The 19,086-nt window shown below is 37.8% G+C and overlaps 1 protein-coding gene across 7 annotated transcripts in view; it reads right to left on the bottom strand.

Annotated features, from left to right (window-relative positions):
* Window positions 1-18,877, bottom strand: part of LOC108715547 (CMP-N-acetylneuraminate-beta-1,4-galactoside alpha-2,3-sialyltransferase) — a 139,420-nt gene extending 120,543 nt beyond the window's left edge. For 2 of the 7 annotated variants that reach the window (XM_018260815.2, XM_018260812.2), the window contains exons 1-2: window positions 18,517-18,862; window positions 7,035-7,179 (exon numbers count right to left, since the gene is read on the bottom strand). In XM_018260815.2, the coding sequence (XP_018116304.1) occupies window positions 7,035-7,155 (121 nt within the window). In that variant the 5' untranslated portion in view covers window positions 7,156-7,179; window positions 18,517-18,862. Of the gene's footprint in view, window positions 1-7,034; window positions 7,180-18,516 lie in introns of all 7 variants that reach the window. The other 5 variants (XM_018260816.2, XM_018260814.2, XM_018260809.2 and 2 more) reach the window with 4 other exon arrangements.
* Between the last annotated feature and the right edge of the window lie 209 nt (window positions 18,878-19,086).

The following is a 19,086-nucleotide window of genomic DNA, read 5'->3' as shown; positions in this document are numbered from 1 at the left end:
ACAGTAATAATAATAACCATAGATTAAATGCAAGTAAACCATTTTTTTTTGGTTCTATGGATTGGCGTATAACCTGAAAATCTCTGCTTAAGTTAGTTAAGGCAATAATATAACTTGCATTAATTACGTAATTGATCTCTTGTGTGAAACATAGTTAACATTATCTGCTGTGCAGCACTGTGGGCTAATGCTGCACTGTATAAACAGAAATATAAAAACATATCCTTACCACACCCAGTAAACATGAGGTAAAGTCCCCCCATAAGGGCATCAGTAAGGTGCTTCTTTATTAAAAGTTGCAAAGTCATCAGGGACAAGATCAGCATCCCATGATGTTATGTTAAAAAAGATATTATAAACAGTAACTCAGAGTCCAGACCAGTAAATTAATGTATTTTATATGGCCAACTCAATGTGTGACATCTACTAGCCTTAAAATGTACAGCGTTGGTTCTATTCAATATGTATCCTTTAGCAGGAAAAAAATCCAAATTCATTATTTGCACCTTATATCATATAATTACACAGAAAGTAAAATTAAATAAAGACATCAAATCCCTTTAACAATGATCAACAAAATTCCTACAATGCAAGCTGCTTGCTCCTCTACCAATATGCCATTTTATTCCTATGGAAAAATGCAAAGGGATCTTTCCCATTTATTGTGTATGGTCTTAATTATATTGACTAGATTCTCAATATTTGGAACAAAACCCTGTCAGTTGCTATATGTACGCATGCTCTGGACAATTCTGTACTCTGCTGAAGCCTGTCATCAATATAGTGTTCTCTCTAAAAACAAACACAACAAGCACTCACTCTGCGAGGTCAATAATCCTTAATGTGACCATCTTTAGAGCATTCTGGAAATTCTTAACAGACCATAAGTGACACAAACATTTTTAAACAGTGTTTTATTGATCTTTTCTTGCATATCCCCTAAGTTTGTGAACTTGGGTGGTCAAATTTCTTTAAAAAATCATCTGACAAAGGAAAGTTTTATGTTTCAGCTTGCATGTCTCTTCTGCACATAAGTTTCACCTGGACAACTCCAACATTAGACAATGAGGTGAATGAAATGGAGCAGCTATACAGCTCAAAAAGCAAAGCATTGGCAGAATACTCTGAACAACACTCCAAATGTGCATCTGGGAAATGTGCAGCTCCTGCACAAAGGAGGAAAATAAAATGATCATGAACAGGAAAGTAAAGGGCAAGGGAAAACAATGTATAAAAACATGTTTTATACATACCATTATTAAAAAACAGCCAACATCATTTTAAAAAAAAAAATCACAGACGTAAAGCAGGAGGAATAGAGGGTTTAGTCTAGGATGACTTGTTGTCACACACACACCTACTAGGGACAGACTTCTGAGTTGAAGCTACCTCCTAGTGACACAAACTATGAATGTTTTCTCTTTACTATCCATACAATCCACATCATTTAAGTGTAATGAATACTTTCCTTTATTCTGGCTTCGGCAGTGGGACGACTGGCTAAAGCATATAAAAAAAAAATTATTTCAAATTTACCTTAAGTGAAAAGATGTCACTAATCTTACACAATATCAGTTGTTACAAGTGGACAACCAGAAGCAGTTTGACTGTCTAATGTTTTTTTTACCCCTTACTTTTTCTGCATCAGGTGATCATCAGCTGAGTACAGCTGATGTATTCACTGTATGAGAGTAAACTCTATAGATGTGAATAACACACATTTCCAGATACACTGATGATCATATACACTCTTGAATAACCTTGCGAGAGACCAGAGGTCTCTACTGGGTGGTCTCAATTAATTCTACTTTGGCATTATGCACCTGTTCATAAAACATTAAAAGCTCCCTCTGTGCTAAGCCAAAAAAATCCCACACACCAAAGCATATACTGGCTAGTCTCCCTGCTTTTTCATCTTGCACATTATGGAATATAAACTTAAACTGTCAAACTGTTCAACATAAATGTACATGCTCATAAATTCAATATGTCCAAACCTCAATTATTTCCAGATGCGCTGGGTTCTTTATAAGTATCCGGACACATCAAAAGATTCTTTCTAGAGATACTCAGTTTCGTTCATTAAGGAAGACATACAACAAAATAATTATGCATTAGCCAATCCTAAACAATGCCAGGTAGGTTACAGTGGAACTACACTAGCATTTCTCAGACTGAGGGTGTGGATAACCAGAGGGTTAGTAGTGGAAATTTATTGGGCATAAGCATTTCTTAGCTACTGTTATTTGGATAACTTTGGCTTGTGACTTGTAATAAAGTCTATATTAATAAAGACTCCCTTAATAAAGACTCCCTTAAAAGGACTCCCTTTAAGTTAACTTTTAGTATGTTATAGAATGACTAATTCTAAGCAACTTTTCAATTGGTCTTTTAATTATTTGTCATCTTCTTCTGACTCTTTCCAGCTTTCAAATGGGGGGTCACTGACCCCATCTAAAAATCATATGCCCAATAAGGCTACATATTTATTGTTATTCCTTCTTTTTATTACTAATCTTTCTATTCAGTCCTTCTCCTATTCATACCCCAGTCTCTTATTCAAATCAATGCATTGTTGCTAGGGGAATTTGGACCCTAGCAACCAAACTGATGAAACAGCAAACTGGAGAGCTGCCGAGTAAAAAGCTAAATAACTCAAAAACCATAGATAAAAAAAAACAACTGCAGATTGTCTCAGAATACAACTCCCTACGTCATTTGTCAGTTAATTTAAAGGTGAACAACCCTCTCAAGAATATCTAAATCTATATATGTTGTGTATTTTAATTCAAATAGGTTGTGAAGTACGTAAGCAGTCGAGCTGCTTAAATATTGATATTGAGACCTGTGAGTTATACCACTGGATGTTTAAGCAGAAAGAAAATGTTAGCTATTACACAAATTGCAAAGCTGATGCAAATAAACCCACACCATGCAACATTTGTTATTGCATGCCAGTTGGCCACTTAGATATATTCCAATTCTGCCATTCAATTGAATGGTCAAATACCCCCCATTCCAATTAAATTTGAAAAGAAAACTTATCAAAAAATTATCCTGTAGTTCAAAATTTCATATAAAAACTTTGACAAATTCTTTAATCAAAGTTACATATTAAAAATACATATGTGCAAACCCCACAGTACTCCACCTTACATGTTTGGTATCTGCCAGTACTTAATCATAGGCAATACTAAGGATAATTGTGGCTCAAATTTGAAAAGAAGTTATCATACAACCATGGGAACTGCCATTGAAGTTTCAAGTGGGCTGTAGGGCCCACATTTGCATTGATAAACTGTTTGAAATAAAATGTTTTTAGTAAACAAAGGCAATTAGTGCTCTCTACATAACTATAGTATACATTTTTTTAATTTATAAAATAGGACTACTGCTATGGAAAATGGATGTATCCATTACAGGACCAGTACAGTAACAACAAAAAAGAAAATTGTTTTACAGTTAAACTTTGTATCTGTTGAAAAAATTAACTATTTCTTGGCCGCATATTCAACAGTTTTAATAAACTCTATTAGTGTCTCTACACAATTTTTACTAATGCAGGGTAATACTACATTATATGTAAATGCATAAAACATGTTCATTTTTTGGTTTTTACTGTTCATTTAAACTCACTTTTGGTATTACTGGCCCATTACAGCCCCATTCATTTGCAGAGAAGAGGCATCAGCAGATACAATTATGTGCTGAAACAGCCCCCCAAGTTGTCAATACATACTCAAACAGTTAAACAGAAAGGCTGCAGATGCCAAAACCTTATTTTGTGGTTTTGTGGTTTCATACTGTGAAAGAAAAGTGAATGTAAAAATGTTCAGGGTGCTTTTCTAAGCATTTTTGCAATTTACATTCATTTTTTTTTTCAGTTTTAGAGCTCCTTAAGTTTTTATTAATTGCCAGGATAATTAATTGTGTAACAGCACCATCTGCTGGTCAGGAAAGAGATCAAAAGTCTCAGATGGTCTTACCAATTTTCTTTCCTAAGCAGAGCAACATCACAACACTTCTCTGTATTATACTTGCAGGTAAGAAATTAAATAGCTCTGAAACTGAAAATTATGTAAATTGCAAAGTAGGAATGCACTGAATCCACTATTTTGGATTCGGCCGAACCCCCGAATACTTTGTGTAAGATTCGGCCGAATACCGAACCGAATCTGCATATGGAAATTAGGGGTGGGAAGGGGAAAAGATCTTTTACTAACTTGTTTTGTTGCAAAAAGTCACTCAATTTCCCTCCCCGCCCCTAATTTACATATGCAAATTAGGATTCGGTTCAGAAAGCCAGAAGGATTCAGCCGAATTCGAATCCTGGTGAAAATGGCCGAATTCTGGCCGAATCCTGGATTCAGTGCATCCCTATTGCAAAATAAAGTGCTTAGAAGAAACACCTTTTACAATGAGTTTTTTTATGGTTCACTTATACTATAAGCAAAATTAGTAGGCAGACAGAGGTACTTTTAAAAAAAATATGTAAAAACACACGCAGTGGCATTTGTTTATGCCAAAAATAGCAAAAATAGTATAATTCTGTTGATGTTGGAACCAGCCTCACAGAGCATGCAATGTTTCATATTAACTGCATTTCACCAGTGTGAGCATAGCAGATACTACTATCCCAAGCCCCAAGTGGAATACTGATAAACATGCTTTTATTAAGTCCATGGGGAAGAGCTATTTTCAGTGGTGCTTTTCTTTAAGAATGTTGCTTCCTGAACTTATTATTGTTAGCATTTTTTTTTTTTCAATAAAAAATTAAAAAGTAAGTAATGATCAGCAGAAGGCAAAAGCAATTACATCAAACATGTCCATGAAAACTGAAAAAAGGAATAAGGATCTTTTAGGGGCAGATTTCACCGCAGAAAAACTGACTCACTTTCTATTTATTCCTATGGGATTTGTTGAAGCATATTTATCAAATTGTGAACTCAATTTGATAAATATGCTTTTAAATATCCCATAGGAATGAATAGAAAGTGAGTGTTTTTCTGTGGTGAATTCTAATCTCACATTTTGATAAATATGCCCCTTTATGTCAATCAGCATCCAGATATACACCAAAAAAAATCCCATGGGTCCTTGCTGGCTACACAGACTATTGGCAGAGTCCTCCAGAACAAATGGCCATGGGAGGCCCACCTCTACTCCTCCTGCTCCCCAATAATGGTACTGGTTTTCAGCAGGTAGTAGATGATGAGACAGCAAATGGATAACAGGGTTGCAGGCAAAAAATGGAAAACTTTGCAGAAATGGTACACTGAGTGAGACCCTAATGGCTCTTTGTAAGACTAATACTAGCTAAGAATTGTTTCTAATAATAAGATGTGTTGGGGGGGGGTTGGTAGCATTGTGTAACAAAATATTTATCTATTTTTAATTTGCACAAAAAGTAAATAAATACATTAATTAAAAATCAGTTCAAAGTCCTTCAGTATTGTAAACAATTGAAGTCTTACAAGGGATCCCTGGGGCAAGAGAAAAGATGGCAGCAAGGTGGGGTGGTGTGTTTTCAGTGAAAGAACACTGGCTGGCTTTTACAAACACTGTTATTTGTGATGTACTTCAAGAATGAAATAGATATCTGGTGAAACCAAATAAGCATTGCCTTCTAAAAGAGAGAGGCACCATTTTGTTTGTTGTCCTTAGGAAACTATTCACATTATTACTATGTTATATTATCTCCATATGTTAAATTAAAACAGTTTTTATTATTATTATCCCTGTTTTCACAAAACAACAGGAATTTATTTTTTAACAAGAACTTACATTATTATCAGGACAACGTTTGCCTGCATCTGAAGGAATCAGAGATGCCATGGTGCCATCTGCTGGTGTTCATAAGCAATGGCTATCTACAAACTATAGGGCTAATTTCCAAAGGACAGGCAAGGTGTAAAATGCAAAAATCTGAGGAAAAGCTGTGATTTTAAATAAGTCCAGAGGCAGGGACACAATTCAAATTATGCCATTTTCCTAAAAGCACCAGTCCATTTGCTTTTTATATGACTGTTTATGTAACTGTGTGAAAACATGATCTGCACAAGATTGCTTGCACAATTGGTTTCAGAAGAATGCCATATAAATCAGTAAGACTAATTTGGGGCATTCAGTGCTACGTTTGGCCTACTAAAACTGCAGAGATTAGAAGACCCCAAGATCTTCACATGTGCCATAGGCCTAAAACTGGCAATACACAAATCAATTAAACAAGCCCCCTGTTTATTGAGTCATTCAAAAAACCAACAATGTGTTTGCATTGCCTTAAGTTGCAGTACCCATTTCTTTTCTGCATTGTTGGGGGGAGTGCCATCTTCCCAGGGGCCTGTGCCTCTGTCCGGATTGCTAAATTAGAGGCCCCGGTGTACTTGTAAACTACTGGCAGCTTATTAGACCATGAATGGCCTGCCCAAATTATTTCACACATATTTTGCATAGTTGGTCATATAATTATACCGCTGCTTCTTTGCATTTCTGTGATGGGAATACATACATGGATATGTTAATATGATACATCTAAGTGCTGTAAGACTAATTCTGATTAAAGATTTCAAGTTTACTTTCTAGAGAGGCACTGACCTGTAATTTTTGTAAGGTAGCTTTTTATGGATTCCACTGCAGAGCATTATTAATGATCTAAGTCTATTCTATGGGATTTTACACGAGTTGACATAAATGTAAATAAAATGTAAATAAAAATGAGATGCAAAAATCTAAAATACTAAAACACTAAAACATATAGAGAGAGCAAATAATGATTAAAAATGTCCACAAGTGTCAGTTCAAGAGGAAAGTGTTGGATTGCTGGTACCTGCACCAGTAGCTCTTCTACTGTATGTTTCATTACAACAGATACTTTGAGTACAAAAGATTTAAGAGCAGCAACAGACTGGGCTGAGACTGGGATCTTTATTGCACATTTACCGGTACTTAAAAAATGAGCTATAACATTATAAGAGCAGAAGAGAATAGTGCAACAAAGACAAAAAAAAAAAAAGAGAGTGAGAGAGGAAACTTACGAGAGTCTTCCCAACGTAAAAGGTGCAGCTTCCAAGCAGAGTAATAGAGAAAGCCCAACACCAGGAACAGGCAGAGGGCTAGCAGCAAGTTCCTCATGAACACCAAAATTCCCATCTTCATAGCATACCTGCAATCCTACATGACCTACAGGACCAAAAGACACAATTTAAACAAAAGTTAATATATTATATCCTTCAACAGATCAATCATTCAGCATATGTCCAAAATGTAGCTCTCACTAATTTTCTTTCCTACCGCTTATTTGGAACCGCAGCTTCAGCAATCTCCCAGCCTTTATAAACTGAATGCATCAATTCTCCTCTAGCCTGGGTGATTCATCTTCTCCGAATGGTTTTCCACCAGCAATAATATATATTGCTGGTGGGAAAACAAATGCGCGGCTTTGGCTTTCCAAAGTCACCCGAAATTGGCTCGCAAGGAAACTTCAGGTAATTTTGGAAAGCTGAAGTGACACACCGAATCCACTATTTTGGATTCGGCCGAACTCCCGAATCCTTCGTGAAAGATCCGGCCGAATACCGAACCCTAATTTGCATATGCAAATTAGGGGTGGGAAGGGGAAAACATCTTTTACTTTGTTTTGTGACAAAAAGTCACTCAATTTCCCTCCCCACCCCGAATTTACATATGCAAATTAGGATTCGGAATCGGTTCAGCTGGGTAGAAGGATTCCGAATCCAAACCCTGGTGAAAAAGGCCAAATCCCGAACCGAAGCCTAGATTTTTTCCCACCAGCAGTTTACATTATTCATTGCAGGCGGCTAATCTCCTCATGTATCAGTGGCCCTACTCAACCAATTCACTCTAAAAAGTCAAATTACCTCATTATTTGACCTATTTTCCTAAAAGGTGAAAAAACTCAAGAAAACTAGAAGCATAATCCTGAGCACAGTATATTTCATGAAAGCTGTAGTTTTTCTTTTGAGAATAAAACAAGTGACTGTTGAACAAGTTGACAGCTGCCTGTCTTGACTACAATAGAGCAACATCATAACTGGACCAGAGGGTAGTTGCAGTACATACACCTAAAGATGCTCATATACATTATGACACTATGGTGTTTATGTAACAAAAGGCACTAAGTTTGCCAAGGGGCAAATACCCATAGCAACCAATCAGCAGGTAGCAATTTCTGGTCACCTGTTTAAAAGCAAATATCTCATTGGTTGCTATGGGTTACTGCTCCTGGGTAAACACAGTGCCTTTCATTACATATGAGGGAATGTGTGCAAAGACAAACAAGGAATCTATTTTATTTCTTTATGAGGCCAATTCAAAGTAATAGCTTTCAGCTTTTATTTACCATATCTAATTTTATGTGAGTCAAACATTTATAAATGCGTATTTATTGGCATTGCCTTTTAAAAGCTGAAATATACAATTTCTATGCTGTTATAAGCAACGTATGGTTGCATGGTAAGAATGAAAGTGTAAAAGACATTAGCATAGGTTATGTAAACTGTAAGATGCATCCCTTTGTTCATGTTCAGTTAAATATTGTAGCAATGAATATAACAATTTCATGTACATGCCTGATACAAATTATGTTTGTTTAATAACTAGACTAGGACTTTCTTGGACAGCCTGCAATTTGCCTGCAGTGAGCTGAATGAACACTGGATATGGTTAGAAGTTGTCAAATCTCCTGCTGAATATCGAGTCCTAATGTAGCTCACTGAAAACAGTCAAATAAAGTCCTATAGCACATATTAAAAAAGGACTGGGTCACAAGCAAAGCTGTAACTATAAACAGCAAGCCATTCACACACAGTGGAGGAAGATTGCTGCAGACACGTAGGTAGGGATGTAGCGAACACCAGCAAAAAATGCGAACGTTCGCGAACTTCGAACACCCGCTAAAATCGTTCGATTCGAACGATCGAAGGATTTTAATCTTTCGATCGAACGATTTTCATTCGAATCGAACGATCGAAGCATTCGATCGAATGCTTTTCATTCAATCGAATGCTTACAATCGTTCGAACGAATGGAAATCGTTCGATTTTTAGCGGTTGAAGGAATTCGAATGGTCGAACGATTTGTATTCGAATCGAACGCGAACTCAAAATGCGAACGTCGCGCGACGTTCGCGAACATTCGGCGGACGCGAACGGTCGAAGTTCGCACGAACAAGTTCGCCGGCGAACAGTTCGCGACATCCCTACACATAGGGGCAGATATATTAACTTGTGAAATTAGAGCTCAACACAGAAAAAATTACCCACTTTTTTATTAACTTTCACCTATTGATAAACACATTTCTAAAAAAATGTCATTGGAATGAAAAGAAAGTGGTGGAGTTTTTCTGAGGTGAGCTCTAATTTCACAATTTGATTAATCTTCCCATAAGTTAACACTTCCCAAGTGTTAATTAAAAGTGTTCAGTATAATTAAAAAGGTTGGCAGGTGTCAGCAGAACATAAGATTGGAGGTAAACGTGTTAGTCAGGGTGAAAATGTAAACGAGAGAACTAGGAAAGAATATTGATAGAGAAATTAGGGAGTGCAAACCAGAAGGGTAAAAATAATCCACAATGGGCTATGAAAAAGAATAGAGGGTAGCAGATATGGCATGAGTAAATAAACAGAAGAACAAGGTATGCAAATGTAATAGTATTGGACAGTTAGAGGGCAAGACAAAAGGGGAGAGGCGAGATAAAAACTAGAAAAGAGAAAGACTGAAGTGAGGAAAGGAATGAAAAAGACATCATGGCACAACAGAAAAGTGGGCAAGTTGAGTGTAATATGCACATACAATGTGTACTTTTCCCTCACAATTTGACCTACTACTAATGGAACCACTACTAATGGAACCACAATAACAGAGAAACACAGACATACAACTCTTCAGTACTGTAACCCAAGCAATGTAATGGCTTAAAATCCAATAGAAAGAGGATATATATTCTGTTCCTCTCAACTATAACCTTCCTGCTTAAAGGAGAACTAAACTCCCTTGCTTATAAAGATTGCTACCCCTATCCTCCATAGCCCCCCTCTCTGCTCCCCTCCACACACAGGTGTTGACACTTGTAAATGCCCCATACCCTGTAATTACCCCTCGTTGTAGAGTCAGCACAGCAGAGCTCACGGGCACCATCTTTCGGTGACTCTGTAATCTTTGGGTCTTCTTCCGGCTCTTCTATAATTTTCATCACTTTCAGCACATGCACAGTTATCACGAACACACGAGACTGATCCAACTGAGCATGCGCTGATGCGGCGCTTACTTAACGAAGATTACCGAAGTGCTGAAAATGGCCCCTGTGAGCTCCGCTGCGCTGACTCTGCAACGAGGGGTAATTACAGGCTATGGGGCATTTACAGGTGTTAATACCTGTGCGGGGGGAATAGGGACAGGGGACTTTCTCCTTCAAGGACACAATAACTGTAGATGGCTAATTTGTGGTATAGAGATCATATTACTAGATGTCTGATACTGTCATGCTGGCCCTAAGCAGTACCAGTACAAATCTCACAGGCACACTCAACCTCAATTATAAGGGTATACTCTGGTGCTCAATACTGGAAGGGATTCAGCACCAACAGTTATATAGTTCAAAGAAATAGACAGGCACACACAGTTGCTCTTCCATGGTGTGAATCCCTGTATTTACTTTGTCAACAGACAGCACACAACATTTCGGGCTTGCCCCTTTGTCAGGTATGGAAGAGCAACTCCATAAACTGGTCCCTTTCGCTGAAATCGAAGTAGTACCATACTGCTCCCAACATTTGTAAAATGCGCCTTGCACTCGTAGCCCGGTGAAAAATGTATCATGCCCATTTTGCTAATTAAGGTGAAATTGCCATTTAAGCTGTGAGTCCCAGTTCTCCCAAGAGACTTGTTTATCTGGAATAGTTACAAATCTATCTGTGCAGGTGCAGTAGTGTTCTGGGCTCTCAAAAAAAAAATCTTATTTCATTGTTTCAGAAACATTGTCTTTTTCTGGCATCAGTGCAGGAGAAACTTTTGGCTTTTTATTAAAAAGTGGGAGACTGTAGGCTGGGAGGTATGCATTACCACCCCAAATGTCAAGATAATGCCTACACATGATACCCTGATATGAGGTAGCAGAGGCTACATGCAGCTTTGAAAAGCTTACTATCCAAGGCAACAAACTACAACACAATAATAAATTAAACCACAAAGTGGTGAAAATGATTGTTATATTCACAAGCACACACATGTACACACACACACACACGCAGCAATGTTAACTGCTGTTGAATGATTCAAAACAAAATAGAACTGGAATTCTACTCATCACACCATGCCCTTACTAAAAAAAAAACCCACTGGCTATCCAAGCGAGATAGCTAAGCATGTTGATGTATTAAAACACCTCCCCATGAACCACATAATCTTCAGGGGCAGCAGTTATACTGCATGTACTAAACCACTTGTATAATCCAACCTGTCTATAAATCAAACACTCACAGAATTCAATAGCTAAACAATGGCAATATATTGTATAATGTATAATATTCTACATACAAGAAAAGGATTGGATAACTTTCTACTCTCACTACTTTCCGTACTGATTCTGCTGTAAAATCTCAAAGCTAAACATTATCAAAACATAATCTGGTCTAAAATTAAGAATGGAGCTATTTGGAATTAGAAGCCAGAACAAAGGTGTAATTCACCTTAAAGGGGCAGTATACCCCATTTTAAACATGATTTTTGGCAAATAGACCTAGTACTGAACACACTTTTTGCTTATTGTTTTAATAATGAAAGATCTGTTTTTTTTTTGTTATTTCTTGAGCTAAACAGACTCAACAGACTCTTGAGCCAGGACAGAATGGGAAATTGAAGCTACTCCACATTGAGTATTTGCAAGGTATATTACCAGTATATAACTCCTTCCCTAAATGCTTTGCTGTTTAAATGATGGCGTGCAGAGCAAAATTCTAAGACAATTTGCAATTGTCCTGCATTTATTTTTTCATTTGTTCTGCAGCCCTAAAATTTTATCTGGTTGTAGGCTTTAACTACAGTAGTTTTGTGTCAAAGAGAATCTGAATAGCAAAGGGCCAGAAAAGAAAAAGAAGCAATAAATATTTTTTTTTTTTTCTATAAGAACAACAATAATATTGAAGCCTCTAAGTATTTCTGATGGGTACAAAGCATATTTAGCCACAGGCTGTAAAGTGTCAGTATAGAAAGTCCAATACTTTGCTTATAATAAACACAGCTAAAACATACTAAAAGTTAATGTAAAGATGAACGCCTACTTTGAAGTGAAACTTTACATATCCAGGGGCCTTATGTCACTTAAAGGGCAAGGAAACCTAGTTGGCGCAAAAACCCTCCCCCCCTCCCGTGTGTTGCCCACCCTTCCTCCTCCCCCCGGCCTACCTATCCCGCTGGGCAAATGCCCCTAACTTGTTACTTACCCTTCTGCGCAGGTCCAGTCCAGGGAGTTCACAGACGACATCTTCTGTCTTCTTACTGCGCATGCACCAAAAGTCACGCTGTACTTTTGGCGCATGCGCAGTAGATCGTACCGGCGAAATGCTCCTACTGCGCATGCGCCGTTCAAAGCAGGAAGAAGATCGCGTGGAAGAAGATGTCGTCTGTGAACTCCCTGGACTGGACCTGCGCAGAAGGGTAAGTAACAAGTTAGGGGCATTTGCCCAGTGGGACGGGTAGGCCAAGTCAAAGGTGCCACCTCCATTCATTTCCCATAGACATTTTCAATCCTTGTATTGTCACCATGATGCTGCATCTGTGTATATAACAAGGTGTCAGGTCAAGTTATTCTTAGATAAGAATTCAAAGCTTAAAGGGATCCTGTCATTGGAAACCATGTTTTTTTCAAAATGCATTGGTTAATAGTGCTGCTACAGCAGACTTCTGTACTGAAATCCATTTTTCAAATTAGCAAATATTTTTTTATATTTAATTTTGAAATCTGACATGCGGCTAGACATATTGTCAGTTTCCCAGGTGCCCCAATTCATGTGACTTGTGCTCTGATAAACTTCAGTCTCTCTTTACTGCTGCACTGCAAGTTGGAGTGATATCAACCCCATGTCTAAGGTGCCACTGGCACGGTCTAGCAGTACTGCTTCTACAGACGGAGAATGGGAGGGACTCCAGGAGGAGTTGATAATGTCAGTCCTTCCCTGCACTTTAGCACTTCGTCCTGCCTTCACTGCTTAAAGGATTGCCTCCAACATGTCTGCCCTGCCAGCATCCCAACCCAACCACACTGATTATCTCCTATATTGCTGAACAAATAATGTATAGTAGTAAGCATTTAACCTGTATCCATCATAATTTTCTGCACAAACGTATTATATTGCTTGCTGTTTCTAAACAATATATTTCTAGATATTTTCCCCTGTAACCCTTTGCATCTTATCTTACACTGTTTCAGAAACAGTGTATGATCAGTTGCAGGGAGTTACAGAGAAAGCAACGCTTTAGCTGTTCTTCTGGAATTGGGTAACATAACATATGAATGTGCACTATATGTTTATCTTTTATAAAGATAGACACAGGCAGGAAGGTGGGGAGGGTTTCCTGTTCAGCCTGTCTGTTTCCTGTGAGAGAATGAAAAAGTTACTCCCACCCCTCATTTCAGTCTCTGAGCAGCTCTGATATAATGACATTTTTCCCTCCTACATCATTACATATTGTGAGGAAGGATAAATTATATACCTGAATATGCATATTTTATGTCTCCATTAAAACAATAAGTGAAAAGTATGTTCAGCTCTAGCCCTAGTCATTGAACTCACATTGAACAAGGGGAAATATTGTCTTTTTAAAATTGGAAACAATGTCAGCAACACTTTAACAGAAGCAAGGAGGCATAGATCAGGTAAAAAAATACACCAACTTAATTTCTCACTATTTCAGATAAATACAATGAGAAAATAAACAAAATTATAACTGAATTTCATGTATTTTTTTCTAAATTTCTCACATTATAAAAATGCAGCAGTTTCAGAGAGTGGGATTTTCCCCTGAGAGTTGAGTTTAGCTTTGATATCCTGGAGAAAAGGAATCAAATCTGTCTGCGGGAATGAGGATCACATTGTGGCGACCTTCAGCATAATCCTAAGTGTTCAGCCGAATGCAATCCTAACCTTTAAATTCACGTGAATTTAAAGCTCTAGACCACTCATTTCAATATTTTTCTGTCTAACATAATTATGCAAATTCATTCAGATTTGGTATGGTATTCTAATTATTCTTTTATGGCTTCAGTGTATACCTACAAAATGAAACAGAAAAAAAAAGTGCATGCATGCCACTTGATAATAGTGTTAAGAAATCAATTTCACATTAGTGCTATGCAAGTGGTGTTTATTTAAAGCATGCTGCTGAATATACAATACCGTATATGTATGAGCAAACGTTTCCCTACCAACAAAAAAACTTTCTGGAAACAATGGAAAAAGGGTATCAACAAACTGTCTAGAGGAAAATGACTTGCCTAGTCAAACAGAAGAACAGCATGTGATGGTATCAATACCCTGAAAATGTTGCATATGTTTTGGCTTAATGGCAGACAATACATGTACTTCACATACAACAGGAATAACACTTCAACAAATTGCACTACAAGATTTTCTAATATTATTGTTTTGAAAGACCCACCATATAAAAGTAAAGTCCACAGATTGAAACCAAGCCTCAGGAGATTTTTACTCCAAGTAATTCTGTTAAGCAGAGAGGTATATTTTATATTTTGATCACAGGTAAAAAAGTTAGGGACCGCCATATGGGGGTTACCTTGATGTGATATGGTGGCTTATCAACTTTATGATCATAACTTTGTAACATAAAACCCTGTTTTTCTTTTTTTAAATACATATTCATTTAATTATTTAGACAGGGGATTATTGTACTTAAATATGTTTTTATATGGCCTTAGGAGTGCACCCACAACCCTCCTTTAATGTATATATGTACTCTGATTGAAGTTTGCTGTTTTATATATGGTGGGCGATAATTTTCTCTAACTCTTAATGCACTTAACAGTTCAGCATTGGAAATTGACAAAATGCATTAAAATATTTCTTAAACAAGATTTTTTCAAAAGTATGCCTAAAAAGGACTTTTTGAAATGGCTGTTTTCTACATACAGGTATGGAATCCGTTACCCGGAATCCCAGATACTCCATTATAATCAAATAATCCAAATCTTTAAAAATTATTTCCTTTCTCTCTGTAACAATAAAACAGTATCTTCTACTTGATCCAAACAAAGTTATAATGAATAATTATTGTCAGCAAAATCAGCCTATTGTGTTTATATAACGTTTACATGATTTTCTAGTAGACTTAAGGTATGAAGATCCAAATTACAGAAAGATCCATTATCCAAAACACCCCATGTCCTGAGCATTATGGATAACAGGTTCCATACCTGTATTTTAAATTTAAGTTTAAAGATGAATGTTACATTTTCTGCCCTTCTCTCCTGTTTCCCAGTAGCAAACTCAATAAGCCAGATGGCAGACTTTGTGCACTGTTCCAGTTTGATACATTTCTCAACAGTGGCAGCTTTAGCCCCTACTGGGCAGGTTTCCAACCTTTACAAAGTCTGGCATAGAGTGACTGTTACAATTTAATAGATGAATTGCTACCTTTTTTTGGCACACTTCTGAGAAACGGATACACTTTTTTTCCCCAAGTTCTAACAAGTTTCAGGAAGTTCATCTTCTAGCTTACGGAGTTGCTACTGGGAAACAAATTTTGAAAGTACATTTTTGAAGAAGAAAAAAAAAACCCAGAAAGCAGTTTAAAAAGTAATTATTTGTGGAATAGTATATGAATGAATTGAAGTTTTGTGAAGGCGATGTCTCTATCTGTGTTGCCATTTTCAGATTTTACATATGTAAAAAATGCAAAACATGCATGAAAGGTAACAAGTTAACTTTTTATAATATCCTGAAGTGTGCTTTTTTTGGATTTTGCACCCTATCTTTTCCTGTGTTCATAAAATGCAAGAGCTTAAATATTCTATTTTTTAACTTAAAGGGGTGATTCGCCTTTAATTTAACTTTTAGTATGTTATAGAATGGCCATTTCTAAGCAACTTTCCATTTAGCCTTCATTATTTATTTTTTACAGTTTGAATTATTTGCCTTTTTCTTCTAACTCTTTCCAGCTTTCAAATGGGGGTCACTGACCCATCTAAAAACAAATGCTCTGTAAAGCTATAAATGTATTGTTATTGCTACTTTTAATTACTTGTCTTTCTATTCAGGGCCTCTCCTATTCACAATCAAGCCTCTTATTCAAATTAATGCATTGTTGCTAGGATAATTTGGACCCTTGCAACCAGATTGCTGAAATTGCAAAATGGAGAACTTCTGAATAAAAACTTAAATAATTCAAAAACCACAAATAATAAAAAAAAGAAAGAAAAGAAAACTGATTGCAAATTGACTCAGAATATCAATCTCTACATCATACTAAAAGTTAGCTCAGAGTGATTATACAATGGAAGTTTACAGACGACTCTAAGAGACCTGTTGCATTTTGTTGACCCTGAAAGCTACACATTATTATCCTTTATTTAAATAGTTCTGGTACATGCTGTAGATCTTTACAGAGATTATACAACATCCACATAAATCCCCATTCCAATGTATCTTGAAATCTCAGTCACATTCACACACACAAATTATAGGATTAGAGCAAGAAAACCCCAGGAAACTGAAGAGATACAAGGCATGGAACATAACATTTATTTTTAGAGAGAAGGTATTTTTTAAGTATACTAATGCTAAACATTGAATTTTGTCTCTAAGAATTAAATTTAGGGTCCATGCCTTGCGCCTCTTCAAAAAACAGTTGTGCAGTGGTTTTCTTGCTCTATTCCTTTGTTAATACTACAGTGGACCCAAGCCCTTCAACTATAGGTGCATGTGCTGCAATAAGGAGAGCTATGAACTATGAAAGCGGCAAAACCTACCTATAAATAGAATAAGGAGACAATTAGCTTGCCTTAAAGGAGAAGGAAAGGCAAAAAGCATTACCTATCTCCCTGTAATGTACTCCCCAAGACCATCTAATCTAAAACGCTATAGTTTCAACTCACATATGCCCATGCAATCGCATAGAATCACAGTTCATGAACGGCTCGCATTTTCAGGCATGCAGGTGCCATCTTAGTAAGGTTGGGACCACTTCCTTTTCCTCTTTTCCATTATTGTGCATATGCGAGAAAAATAAAACTTGACCCCAGGAGCGCAATATCATCGCATTTGTGCTTCAACGTTGCCTTCTGTGTGTAAATATATTGTCCCCGCACTGTGCACCGCAAGCGTTTGATGCACACTGTTTGCTGTCCCCACTGTAATTAAACAATGTTACCCTTGCGTCTCCTTAGCTCCCAGATGCTACTAATGATGGGTGGGGCGTGGGCATAAGGGTCAATGATGACGCATGCATAGCCTGATTTGCATGCGCATCATCATTATTGGGAGAAAGGCAACTCCCCGAAGACATGCGCATTAAACAGAAATTCTGCCCAATGCACCTCAAGGCTGCCTCAGGCAGCAGGGAGGAAAATGCCTGCAAAAATCGTGACGTCACCTGAGTCACACACTGCAGTCTTCCATGAGCGTAGCAGCTTCTGCATGAGACCAGAGAGAAAACGTTAAAAACGGTCATTATGTTCTATGTCCACCAGACTTTGGAAACAAGGCTATTTATGCTTTGCCTTTCCTTCTCCTTTAATGTTTTTTAAATGTTGTAAGAAAACCAGAGATCCTTGAAAAAAAACAAATGAAAGTACAAAGAGAACATGCAAACTCTCTGTTGTGCCCGCCAGGTCTGGACTAGAAATGAGGTCCTCAGCGCTGAAAGGCAGCAATGCTAGCCATGCAACACCTCCTTAAACTCTAACAGTGTAGTATTATCATTCTTTTAAACAGCCTCAACATATTTCAAATACATATACAAACAACTCAAACTAAAGTACACTGTAAAAGTGAAAGCACTTTCTGCACACATTTTAGTTTTATAACAGCCTTTAGTCCCTTTGAAAGAGTAAAGGCCATAGAGTAGAGGAACAACTTGAGTAAAACTGCATCACCATGTAGTGCTATTGCAATGAACTGGGATGCATTTGCACTACAATTGTACTTTGTCCAAGACCACTGCTGGCACTTTCAGTCATATCACATGAAGTTGATGACCTTCTTAAAGGGCCCTAGGGTTTAATGAAATGACTTTGATCTCACTAGATGGAACAACTAACCTCAGCCTGAAAAGCAGGAGTGGTCTTTAAGGGTACAGTCATGACATATAACAGTTGGTACTGGTGCTTCTGTAACAATGAATGATTGAGCTAGAAATATTTGCTGAAACATCCAGTGATACAGACAACACCCCCACTGGTCAATCTATATGGCGCCGGCATGCGCTGTGGCGTTGTACAAAAGTCTATGAATGGTGCCTTGTTCATTGTCTCGTGACTGTACACACCTCCCCTAGTAGGACCGTTATCTCCAGGACTAGCCTCGCTCCTCTTCTTGGTGCTACTACCTGTCCGGCTCGGCATACAAGGGCCCGTTGTTGGTCAGCACCGCTGCGTAACAGAAGTTCCCAGAGAGGCCTCCGAGCAGCTGAAGGAGCTCTTTGCTGTGCACTGGCTCCGGGGCGCCGCCATACTCTGGTGGCACAGGCTGGACGTGGAGGCCCCCTTGTGTTCCGCCTGTTAGTGCCCGGCTGTCTGCGGAGGTCTAAGGGAAACTGACCACAAGGTACCGTCAAACCAATTAGCGGATGATACTCGAAGACAGACCCAATGACAGTACCGCCGCACGACCACCGCGAGGAACCCCAAGAGATTTGGCACCAATTAGAGCAAAGGACAGAGACCGCCTTAACCAACCACAACGTCAGAACGCTGGATTATTTTATTGACCAATCAGGGGCCAAGGGAGACCACCAATTGCCGAGCGCTGCAGACTGATAGGCTCCAATGAGGGAACTTGTGTTTGCTTAGAAGGGAGGGGGAATGTTTAATCCCACGCTTTACGAATCACTATGTAG

The sequence above is a fragment of the Xenopus laevis genome, chromosome 4S (genome assembly GCF_017654675.1).
Source record: "Xenopus laevis strain J_2021 chromosome 4S, Xenopus_laevis_v10.1, whole genome shotgun sequence".
NCBI lineage: Eukaryota > Metazoa > Chordata > Amphibia > Anura > Pipidae > Xenopus > Xenopus laevis.
The sequence above is the reverse complement of the archived record's forward strand: the minus strand, read 5'-3'. Positions and strand labels throughout refer to the sequence as shown.